Source organism: Colossoma macropomum, unplaced genomic scaffold (genome assembly GCF_904425465.1).
Source record: "Colossoma macropomum unplaced genomic scaffold, Colossoma_macropomum, whole genome shotgun sequence".
Classification (NCBI taxonomy): Eukaryota; Metazoa; Chordata; class Actinopteri; order Characiformes; family Serrasalmidae; genus Colossoma; species Colossoma macropomum.
Window position 1 is genome coordinate 2588145 of NW_023494787.1, and position 13049 is coordinate 2601193.

Consider the following 13049-nt stretch of genomic DNA (forward strand, 5'->3'; position numbering starts at 1 on the left):
CTTTGGTTCAGATACAGTAGGATGTGTGTGTGACTGGTCAATGATACATTCACAACTGACTGATTTAAACAGTTAATATATTGAAGATATGCTATAATATAATCTATTTATATTCTGGGATAGACAGCATATCACATTATATTTCAATTTCATCCAGCGACACTTATTACGAAGCTGAAATTAGCTTCTAATTCTAATTTTTCCACCTTAAATGGTTTAACAGTGACTGGTTCCGGTGACTACATGCCTAAATGTTCCAGAATGTACCTGCTGCACTCTTTAAGGTGGAAGCTGTGGAACAGGAAACTAACTGTTACCACATGATGGAATTATTAACAAAACTCATTTCCAAATAAACTAATGAATTAAACAATAATAATGGGTCATAACTTTCGTAGTATTTGTTTGGCCACTGTGCATTTTTATATAGAAGAATGAAAAGCTTTAATTTCCTGAACAGCAGAAAACATTTTAATACTGCTGTTATTTTTTTAGCACTTCAGAACTCAAGTTATAGGAGTTTATATCGGTGCCTCATGCACATTCATGACATCAGTAAGCCAATGAGCTGCACTGCCTGCCAACCAATCAGCACTCAGTAGCAGTAATGTTAACCAATCAGCACTCAGTAGCAGTAATGTTAACCAATCAGCACTCAGTAGCAGTAATGCTAACCAATCAGCATTCAGTAGCAGTAATGCTAACCAATCAGCGCTCAGTAGCAGTAATGCTAACCAATCAGCGCTCAGTAGCAGTAATGTTAACCAATCAGCACTCAGTAGCAGTAATGCTAACCAATCAGCACTCAGTAGCAGTAATGCTAACCAATCAGCATTCAGTAGCAGTAATGCTAACCAATCAGCGCTCAGTAGCAGTAATGCTAACCAATCAGCGCTCAGTAGCAGTAATGCTAACCAATCAGTGCTCAGTAGCAGTAATGCTAACCAATCAGCGCTCAGTAGCAGTAATGCTAACCAATCAGCGCTCAGTAGCAGTAATGCTAACCAATCAGCTCTCAGTAGCAGTAATGCTAACCAATCAGCGCTCAGTAGCAGTAATGCTAACCAATCAGCTCTCAGTAGCAGTAATGCTAACCAATCAGCTCTCAGTAGCAGTAATGCTAACCAATCAGCTCTCAGTAGCAGTAATGCTAACCAATCAGAAAATCAGAAAGAAATACATTCTTCTACTTTCCAGAACTAAAGGACGTCTCTGGACAAGCAGTTATATATTTGTTTTTAGAAGTTTATCTCCATTCACCCCATTCAATGAGGACTCGCTCGTGGGCGCCCCCTGGTGTTTTGCAGTCATGTTTTTGATATATATCGGGAGAAACAGGAAGTGGGCAGACTCCCCTAAACAGGTTCTAAAACCTGCATTGCTTACATGAATCCCTGCTACAAACCCCAGCACAGACCAACCCAGCATAGGGCTGGACTCCTCACCATCAGGGTGCTCTAGTGGAGTTTACTCAGTGCCACCTGGTGGCCATGAACAGAATTACATGATTGGATACATCACACTCATAAAGCATGCCGTCAATAATCTTAATTCTTGTAAGATAACTGTGTCCTGCTGAATGAATCAAAGCTACACTATTCACCCGGAGTTCTGCACAGCACTTTTTAAAAATGTAATCCCAATTAAAGACGAATTCAGACCATTCGGTCCTACCCAAGATTCTCTCTGTCTTGGTTTTGAAATAACCAATTTCACAACTTAATCCAATTCACATGGAATCTGATTGGAATATTTTGAAAATATCACATATTGTGATTGTGGTACGTCAATGAGTTATGAGGAGGGAAATGTAGAACTACGCCATCTGCTGGTTGAGTCTGAAACATTTGGAATCTCCATTCATTTCTCTATATGGAGAAACTTCTGGTGATGGATTAGAAGGACTGTAGTGATGAGTACAATACAATCCCTGCTAGAAAAAACAGCCTAGATCAACGGCTGCTCACCAGCAAAACCAGCATGTGTTGGGTTTTGAATGCTGGTATGCTGGTCAACCATCATGACCCTGCTGGATGACCAACTAAACAAGAACCAGATTGTCATGAACCAGGTTAGACCAGCATAGAAGTCATGCAGGCCTGTGCTGGTTTTTCAGTATTTGTATTTGACTGAGCCACACAAATGTGAAGATTAAAACACAACTGAACTACAAATCCCATGGCTCTGTGCTGGTGTGGTCACTGTGGTGGTCCCCCCTTCCAGGCTGGTCTGCCTGGCATCCTGCATTGCTTACATGAATCCCTGCTACGAAAACCAGCACAGATCAGCACGGCTGGTCTATAGCAAAACCAGTATATGTTGTCTTTGGGGAGCTGGTATGCTGGACAACTAGCATGACATGCTGGGCGACCAGCTAAACCAGCACCAGACCAACACAGACCAGCTTAGCTGATTTTTCAGCAGGGATGTCACAGATCAAATACATTAAAAAACATTTTTAATTATGACTAATAAATGTTTTTTTTTCCTCGCTAAAATGCTGCTATTTGGGTCATTCTACAGAAACGTCCACTTTTCTCTCTCTCCACAGGCGTCACTGGTGTTACTCATCCTCATTGGTGTTACACATAAGAAAGGTAACCCCAGAGACATTTTACTAAACGGCTGCTACAGAGCATCAAACCACATGTTGTCAATCATGGAATATCCACTAAAATATGGAATTTAATCCATTTGTATTCTATTTTTTCACAGTTACCTCAGAATAAAGTCGGTCACACCAGTGACTTCAGCTAAAAGCTTCATATGAAATCATGAGCTAAATGAGAAAATCTCTGATAACTGAAAGACTCAGTGGACCATGTGCTTTTCTTCATAGATCCTCAGAAAACAGGGAAAAGGAAGTCAAGTGATGTCATCAGTGTGACTTTTAGTTCAAAATAAGAGATTTCTTATTATGCAGTGACACCAGTGACACGACTCCTGGGGACGTCAACTTTCATTATATATATTTTATAATATTTAATTGGCATTTGTTTTCTTTGTCATTTAATTTATATATTTCATAGTCAAGTTTTTTTCTTCAAAATATGGCCTCAGTCTTCACACATGACTGTGAGGACGAGCTCTTCTGTGGAGCTTGGAATCCTATATGATTGATTTAAAAACCAATATTGATAAATTGAGGCTCAGGAAGGTGTGATTGTTAAAATAACATTGTTTTATTTTAAAATATAAATAAATTGTGACCATAGCATGTTTTTTCAAGTGTAATATATCTGTAAACGCTAGGGACCCAAAAATGGACGTTTCTGTAGAACGACACTTTTATAAAACACTAGTTCACATTAGCTACTGGACCACAGTTCAGATAGCAGCAGATAGCAGGCTAGCTAACATTGTGACTTTCTGGGTGAATTATCACTGGATAAAAGTTAGCTGAACAGGCACATAGTTTCTTACTGGATTTTATTTTATATAGTGACATAAAACTGCAGCTACTGTCCCGTTAAATAAGATGAATGGGGGGCTCTTCTGAGAGCTAAACACAAGTTTGATACTATCACTTTATGAAATGAGGCCATAAATAAAGTAAATGTGTTAAATAGGTTGGCGTTACACGGAGAGGCTAACACTGCAGTAGCTAAACAGCATTTAATGACGCACTGGTGCCGTTTCGTGGAATACATGATAGTGATGTCATCGGCATGTCAGGCCATTTTGGGGAAAAGCTCATAAAAACTGCATTTCTGTCTTTTACTGACATTTAATTACTCAAAATGTTGATATAGAGTTAAATATAACTGAATACAGGGGCAACACAGCACCCTATCTTATCTGCATTGGCATGTTCAAACAGCAGGGGGCGATCTGACTACTCTAATGTAATACAACATATTAAAAAACATTAGTAAATCAATAATGTGACATTGTGTGATTAAAGACTGGTCTGCATGGTTGGATCATGTGAATACCTTGATTCATCCGTGATTGGTCAAGATGATCAAAGCATACGTTAAAAAAAATAAACACTGATTGGTTAGAGGGCTCATTTGCATTGTGATAATTAATAAACTATATATCGTACGGCTCTATTAGGAAACTGAAATACCAAAAAACGCACACACACACAAACACGCCCACACAGACTGTTCTTCTGTTTCAATGTGTTGCTTAAAGTTCCTACAACTTAAACGTTTTCTCCATCATCCCTCTCTCCCTCCCTCCTTCATCCCTCTGTTTCACTCCACGTTTCTGCTCTCGTCTTCTGTCGTTTCCTCCTCTTCCTCCTCCTCCTCTTCCTCTGTTCGCTCCGTGGCGATCAGTTTACTCGATTCTGGCCGGTCGTCTCTCACGCCCTCCCCCTGTGAATCTGGCAGACAAACGACAAAAGTTGAAAATAGTGTTTAATATAAACAGACTAATTAAGGCCTGAAATATCTGCAGCCTGAGCTGCTTTAAAGCGAAGCCTTTTCCCCTGCAGTCGATCAGCCGAGACATGTTTGGTGTCTGAAGGTTGTTTCTTTAGTTTTAGCACTGGAGGCGAATGTGATAAAAGCTCATACCCCACCAATTAACATAGTGCTAACTGCTACTCATTTACTGATTTATTTCTACTGAACATTATACTGAGTATTTATACTGATTTATACTGTACTCCACCATTCAGCTACAGCAGTTTAGCTCCACCATTCAGCTACAGCAGTTTAGCTCCACCATTCAGCTACAGCAGTTTAGCCCCACCCATTCAGTCTACAGCAGTTTAGCCCCACCCATTCAGCTACAGCAGTTTAGCCCCACCATTCAGCTACAGCAGTTTAGCCCCACCATTCAGCTACAGCAGTTTAGCTCCACCATTCAGCTACAGCAGTTTAGCTCCACCATTCAGCTACAGCAGTTTAGCTCCACCATTCAGCTACAGCAGTTTGCCCCACCCATTCAGCCTACAGCAGTTTAGCCCCGCCCATTCAGCCTACAGCAGTTTAGCCCCGCCCATTCAGCCTACAGCAGTTTAGCTCTGCCTATTCCAGTTAAACTGATGTTTAGTCTAGCTCCTGCAGACAGTCTGTATCAGCGTTATTGGAGTTGGTGAATGTTTTAGTGAACGTTGTGTGAAAACGATTAAACGTTGTGCTGTTCCTGGCTGTCAGGAAGCAAATGGATCACTGCAGTTTCCAAAAAATCCACACAGTAATTTTTTTCCCCACAGCCAACTTAAGTTTGATCCACATCACTCAGATGGTTTTTGAAATAGACACACTACAGAGCAGCCAATCAGAACAGAGCTCATTTACATATATCAGTCTTAATGGCACAGTAACAAAACAGTCTGTTTAATTCTAATGGATACAGAGAGGTTGGAAAATAGTCATGTACTACAGAAAAGAAAGTAAATACAGTATAAAATGCAGAGTTTGGGCCTTTTAAAGTGGGAAAATTATAAACCAGACTGGAAAACAGTGACATTCAGCGAATAATGCTGAGTGACGGAGTGAATATGGACTGTGAAACAGGAACAAACTGCAGCGTGTCAGTGTGAAGACCAGATGGAGCAGGAGAACAGTTTAAACACCTAAACTGTCTGTAATCTTCCACGATTATACGATTCACAGAAATCAAAGATTCAAATCTGTATCTGATTTCAAGCAGAGTGCGCCACATGAGTCTGAGTTTCCTGTCACTTTACAGTGCAACTCTGACTTGACCTTGGAACAGTTTTATAAATGTGTGATAAAGTGGAATCCAGTCATTTTTGCAGGTTTGTTGCAAAGAAAAATGAAAAGTTAATCAAACAGAACTCATGGTGCGATAATGAGCCGAGAGATGACAACATACACATCTAACCGACTGACACATCAAACCACTGCTCTCTCAACGAACTTTATGCAAATGAGCTGATCAGCGACCAATCAGATCGTTGATCTGTTGCATTTAAATTATCACGCACACAGTTACACACCAAGATTTAACACTGGAACGCCATCGAGTCGGAGATACACCGGTTGATAAAACTTGATTATTACATTAGATTTTAAGTAAAAATAAAAAAACACAGGTCCTCATCCTCCTAAGTTTGTTCTTAACTGTCCTAAGAAAAAGTCTACGTCAGATTCATGACGTGTTCTTAAAGCACAGAACTGTTCTCACCTTTGTTCTCTTGAGTGTGTGTAGATTCTGTTCTTATCTAAGAACAAACCCCACATAAGAGAACGTCGGTGAGTCAGAATCTTCATCAAAACTGCGTAAGTGGGTTTAAGAAGGAATTTCTTCTTAAGAACGGTCGGTGAATGGCCCAGTGTTTGGTTGCTTTGGGGTTCAAAACTGGCCTCTAACTCTGTACAGACTTTCTCTCTTTCAGCCTCAACCTGCATGTGTTTGAGAGACACGGCGCAAAGCAGCCACCAGTTTTCGGCTCACAGCGTTCACTTTATTTGCTCCTAACAGCAGTCGCTGGTTTTCATTAACCACGTTTACATGCAGCCTCTGTTAATAATCCAACTAATAGTTCAATCGGAATAGAATCCGTCCAAGTAAACACCTCAATCAGAATAGACTTGTCCAATTGAGGCCATTTGGAATACAGTTTCTATCTGATTGATCGAGGTGTGTAATCCTGTAAATAATCCGTTAAATAAAAGAGTAATATCCGTGTAAACGCCTGTATCTGATTACATTCCCTATCGGAAAGTTTAAGTCCGTTCTGATCATGTTTCGTCGCGTCAGTGAAAGTTTATAATGTTCAACATGGCGGACCAGAAACTGGTCTGCAGAGGAGACCAAGTTTATGGTCTGATCTTTAAAAGACGGCGGTGGGACGGACGTCCAGCTTAACGAAAAGGCAAAGAGAGAGATTTAAGATGAACATCAATAATTTGGAGATGAATGGACTTATTAGTGTTTATAATCACTCCAGCTGGTTTCCGGATACGTTTAATCTGCAACAACAAACTGAAACACTAAAGTCATGAAGCTGAAGTCGCTTCTCATTCGCCAGCTTCTTGTTTGAATTTTCCCGTTCCACCTTAAATGGTGCTGCAGTTAGCTTTGGGCACCTCAAGCACCATTTAAGGTGGAACGGGAAAATTCAAAAAAGAAGCTGCGATTGAGAGGCTGACTTCAGCCTCGTAAAAAGCCGAACATTGAGAGACATTTTATAAGAAATTATTCCACTTTTGCTCAAAAGTTTCCTGCCAGAGATGCGAGAAAAGCAGCTACAGCTGAGCTAAAGATTAAAGCAAAGCAAAATCTGCGTTTTTGTTTATATTACATTTTTTAGTCATTTATGTTTTTTAGCCTATACTAGTACATAAACACATACTGAGACATATTTAACTCAGTATCAAGTTACTTTAACTTAGTATCAAGTTACTAAAATGGACAAAGTGTTGTGTCTTCTTAACATTTGGTTTGCTGACTCCTGCCCTAGCCCCGCCCCCTCACCCAAATGAGAGAATAAACATAGTTATTCTATACAGACGATTCTACTGAAGTGAAGTCAGAGCTGAGGACTCATTTAGGATTTTACTGATTTTGGACTCCTTTAGCTTTGAGTGACCCCATACCTTAATTATGTTTATTTTATTAAAACTCATCACTGAACATTGTATTTTGTCACTACTAAAACAATCATAAGTGTTTCATTAATTACCTGGACTGTGGCGGCCCGTCGTAGTCTAATTTTTCCCCCCACAGTTTTGTAATACTTCTCATAAAAACAATGTTGTGTTTTGCTCCATTGTCCAAAGCAGTCGACATCAGTGCTGATAATACTGTCAGTAGCGTGTTTTTGTCCTGCTAAATATGACTGCACACTCTAACCAGAGCTTCTGTGATATTTCAGTGAGTTTCTTTGTGATCTTTGTCACAGCAAACATACAAGATTATGTCATGCACTCATTATGCACACACTCTGACACTGTACCTATTCTCAGCCTCTGAGGAGCAAAGCTGGCTCATCATGTGATGTTAGGCTAACTGTAATGTTGACTAATGTGACCTTTCTGCTGTGTCATCACCATTTACACCCATATAACCAGCGTGTTTATGAAGCACAAAACATTTTAGAGCACGAAGTTCTTCACAGATCTAACCTCTTCATTTTTTGTACTGATACAACTTCATTTTAGAGAGCAGGGGTGTGAATCTCAACCACTAGGGCCATATTAAAAAATCTCAACAAATCCGAGGGCCAGAGAGCGTTTATATTTTAATACACCAAAACATCGACAGCAAAATACAGCCACTTGTAGTGAACCTTAAATATTACATGTAAATACTTGATACACCAATCAGGCATAACATTCTGACCACCTCCTTGTTTCTGTGCTCATTGTCCATTTTATCAGCTCCACTTACTATATAGGTGCACTTTGTAGTTCTACAGTTACAGACTGTAGTCCATCTGTTTCTCTGATACTTTGTTTGCCCCCTTTTACCCTGTTCTTCAGTGGTCAGGACCCCCATGGACCCTCACAGAGCAGGTACTATTTGGGTGGTGGATCATTCTCAGCACTGCAGTAACACTGACGTGGTGGTGGTGTGTTAGTGTGTGTTGTGCTGGTCTGAGTGGATCAGACACAGCAGTGCTGCTGGAGTTTTTAAACACTGTGTCCACGCACTGTCCACTCTATTAGCTCATGTTTTCACACTTGACAGAGAAAAATATGATTTTACACCTGATGTTGTGTAACCTGTAGACATTTTTGATCACTGCAGTCTATCGTTAAGCTAATTAGCAAGCAAGCAAATCATCTGTTGATGCACAGTTTCTGTTAGCCATCCTCAGCCCTTCGTCACTGGTCAGTTTCAGACAACAGTCCTGTGATGGTCTCTTGATGAATGTGATAGAAGGGGGCTGATAACCTGTGCAGAAACAGGTGAGCTACAGTCTCTAACTGTAAACCTACAAACTGAGCCTATATGGTGCATGAACTGTAGACTGGATTATAGACTGCAGCCTCTCTGTAGCTGCTCAACTTATATGATTACCTTGATACAAAAAGCAACAACAGTTGTGTTGTGATGTTTACCAGCAGTGCAGCTTAATAACTCCGCCTCCTCTGTCTCCAGAGGCTCCTCCCCCTCCTCCTCCATGTGAGGATACACACCCAACTTCTGCATCTGAGCCTCAGCCATCTGCTGGACAACTACACGTTGGGACAGAGAGGGACAGGGAGAGGGACACAGGGGAACACAGAGTGACACAGGGGGACAGAGAGGGACACAGGGAGACAAAAAGGGAGAGAGAGGGATACAGGGGGACACCAGGGACAGAGAGAAACACAGGGAGGCAAAGAGGGACAGAGAGGGACAGAAAGGGACACAGGGGACACCAGGGACAGAGAGGAACACAGGGAGATAGAGTGGGAGAGAGAGGGACAAAAGGGGATAGAGAAGGAGACAGAGGGACACGGGGACACAGAGACAAAAGTGGACAAAGAGGGAGACAGAGGGATACAGGGAGACAGAGAGGTACATAAGTGGACACGAGGGACAGAGAGGGACATAGGGGGACAGAGAGAAATACAGAGGCACACAGAGGGACACAGAGGCACAGGATCAGAGAGGAACGCACAGGGACACCAGGGACAGAGAGAGACACAGGCAAACAGAGAAGAACACAGAGGAACACCAGGGACAGAGAGAGACACAGGGGAACAGAGCGGAACACAGGGAGACAAAGAGGAATACAGAGGGACAAAAAGGACAAAGAGGGATATGGGAACATGGAGGAAAACAGAGGGAGAGAACAACACAGGGGGACAGGGAGGAACAGAGATGGATGCATGGGAAGAGAAAGGGACAAAGCGGGACACAGAGGGGGACACAAAATGACACATATGGACACAGGTGAACAGATAAGAACACAGAGGGACACAGAGAGATACACAGAAACAAACACAGGATTTCAGGGAAACTCAACACAGGATAATAAACTCCAGTGTAAACGGCAGAGGGACACATGCGGCTCTCGCTGGCGGCACTGAGGTGTTACAGTACGAACACAGGCAGGTAAGCAGGTTAATGGGCAGCAAGCCAAGCAGCAGGAAACACACACACACACTTCTCTGTCACTTCCTAATAATGTTAGGGTTATCTAGCATGTTAGGCCTTTGGGGTTCCCCACTGCTTGTTAGCTTTGTTAGCCTTGTAGCTCCAGTGCTAAAAACAGAGCCGGTTTATGGGGAGCCTGGCCACTTCCTATTTCCCTCATTATATCAAAAACAGGACTGCTAAACAGCAGAGGGCGCCCACGAGCGAGTCCTCAGTGAATGGGAGTGAATGGAGCTCAACGGCTAAAAATGAATAACTAAAATAGTTTCTAATCACTGAACCAGAACTTTCCTTTAATTTTAGACAGTAGAAGTTTGTATTTCACTAAATAAACAAAGAAAACTCACCTGTATGTTTCCTTTATTCTACAGTAAACAGGTTTTGGGCAGCAGGACGCTAACATTACTGCTACTGAGTGCTGATTGGTCGGTGAGCGGAGCAGCTCATTGGCTGTTCGCGCTCACAGACGTCATGGCTGTACATGAGGCGCCGTTTTAAACTCCTATAACTCTTATATAAGCTCTTAAAATATAACAGCGGTGTTAAAATGTTTTGTGCTGCTCTGTGTTCAGGATATGAATGCATTCTTTTATATTAAAAATGTTTAAACATTTATAAACTATGATTTTGCTCAAATGCTCCCTTCTAACCCATTCATTTTGGACTCGCTCGGGAGCGCCCTCTAGCGTCTGGGAAACCTGGAAGACAATACAGAGTGGAAATTCTCCTCTCTACAAGTTCTCTGCTAAAACTAAAGAAGCAAACTTCAGACACCAAACAGGGCTGGATGGGACTGCATTTTTCTCCAGTACTGACAGGTTCCTTTTGCGTCACTGCGCTGCAGTCAGTGTGACATTTGCACACAAACATATCCAGTGATAATTCAGCCTGCTGTACTGGTGCAGCCGATTCATTAGGCTTTATCTTTACCGAGCTTTACTAACAAACGCCAGCTCCAGATAATCAGCCTCTGGAGTCAGTAACTCTGTCTCAAAGGCAGGTCAAGGCCACTCAGCTCAGAAAGCAGTCATATCACCCTACAGTCATATCACCCTACAGCCACGTCACCCTGCAGTCACGTCACCCTACAGCCACGTCACCCTGCAGTCACGTCACCCTACAGTCACGTCACCCTACAGTCACGTCACCCTGCAGTTACGTCACCCTACAGTCACGTCACCCTGCAGTCAAATATAGTATACTACACAGTGGAGTATAGTATACTGATTTATACTATACTCCACCATTCAGCTACAGCAGTTTAGCCCCACCCACTCAGCCTACAGCAGTTTAGCTCCACCCATTCATCCTACAGCAGTTTAGCCCCACCCATTCAGCCTACAGCAGTTTAACCCCACCCACTCAGCCTACAGTAGTTTAGCCCCACCCACTCAGCCTACAGCAGTTTAGCCCCACCCACTCAGCATACAGTCTTTAGTCCTGCCCATTCAGTCTACAACAGTTTAGCTCCACCCATTCAGCTACAGCAGTTTAACCCCGCCCATTTAGCCCACAACAGTTTAGCTCCGCCCATTCAGCCTGAGTTAGTATTAATTGATTGTAGTGACGCATGTCGTAATTGTTCTGAATAAGTGCAACGAATGAATAATTAAACAAATAAATAAACAAAATAATTAATTGAATTTATTTATGTATTTGTTTGATGCAAAGGAAAAATCTTTCTTTGATGTTTTGTTTGGTTTTGAAACTACGGCCAGACCCAAAATCAAACAGCATACGTGCGTGTGTTGTTGTTGTTGGTCATAATCCCGTATGATCCACACACACACACACACACACACACACACACACTGCAGCTGTCACTGTCCCTAATCTCTCACACACACTCACACGAGAAAATAAATAAATTAATAAAACAGACTGAAAGCTGTGTGTGTGTGTGTGTGTGTGTGTGTGTGTGTGTGTGTGTGTGTGTGTGTGTAAAGCAGAGCAAAGCCAAACAGCCCACACAGCAGAGACACAGAGCTGCAGAGCGTCTACACTTACCCTTCAGTGAGGGAGGCTGGTAGACGCTGGGATTCACGCGTTTGGGTTTGAGGACGCCGTTCTCTCCAACAACCCACTGAAAAACATTGTCAACTGTGTCAGTAACAAGCCAACCTGGAGATCAGACGCATTATTACTCAGCCGTGACGTCATCACATCACATCACATCACATCGTCCAGTCTGTTATGCTCTACTCCAGGGAAAGAGGCTGAATGGATCTGGCCTGGTTTAAAGGGGAACTCCATCGACTTTTCAAAATTTCTCCACAATTAAGTGGTTGAGATAAAGTAAAGTCGTTCAGAGTGGTTTGGTGTGAAATGAGAAACTCACTGAGTCAGAACTGTTCACAGTGGTGGTGATAGGAACCAGACGTCCACCTCTAAAAGCTCCCTCACAGAAAGTTACTACATGAAATGGTTATGAATTCACTGCCTGATGACTGAGACACTGTTTTATGATCGTTTAGAGAACTTAAACTCCATTCATGGTGGAGGGATACATGCAGGGCGCTGTGAGGCAAAATAGTCCCCAAAGAAAACTTATTATTTCAGATTTTCCACTATTTTCCATCATCAACATTCCATATAAACTCAGAAGACTCGTGTAGGTTCACTGGTGGTTCTGGATAGTAAATAAAATGTCTATATCTGTGCTGTAGTCATGGCGACCCCTGGTTCCTGTCACCACAACTGTAAAGACATCTGAACCATTTCACACCAAACCACTCTGAATCTCTCTGTTTACATCTCACATTAAATAGGATTAAATAGGAACCAGGTTTAAAGTCAACCTGAAATCAAAATGGATATTTGTGTGCGTGTGTGATTAATTTTGCTTATTTCAAGAAATAATGCTTAAAACAAGCATAATAATCTGCCAATGGAATAAGACAGTTTCATGAGACAAAATTACTTAAAACAAGCTAAAAAATCTTAAGAGATGAGCTAAATCGTACACTTTGCAACAATCTCATGAGAAATTAGATATAGTGACTATTAGATTATTTCACTTGCTAAGAAATCATTTT

The 13049-nt window shown here is 41.8% G+C and overlaps 1 protein-coding gene across 1 annotated transcript in view; it reads right to left on the minus strand.

Annotated features, from left to right (window-relative positions):
• Positions 1–3031: 3031 nt before the first annotated feature.
• ppp1r1b (protein phosphatase 1, regulatory (inhibitor) subunit 1B) overlaps positions 3032–13049 on the minus strand; it is a 39483-nt gene continuing 29465 nt past the window's right edge. Inside the window, exons 3-5 of the mRNA XM_036565858.1 lie at positions 12022–12097; positions 8991–9107; positions 3032–4333 (exon numbers count right to left, since the gene is read on the minus strand). Coding sequence (XP_036421751.1) covers positions 4203–4333; positions 8991–9107; positions 12022–12097 — 324 coding nt within the window. The 3' untranslated portion in view covers positions 3032–4202. The remainder of the gene's footprint in view (positions 4334–8990; positions 9108–12021; positions 12098–13049) is intronic.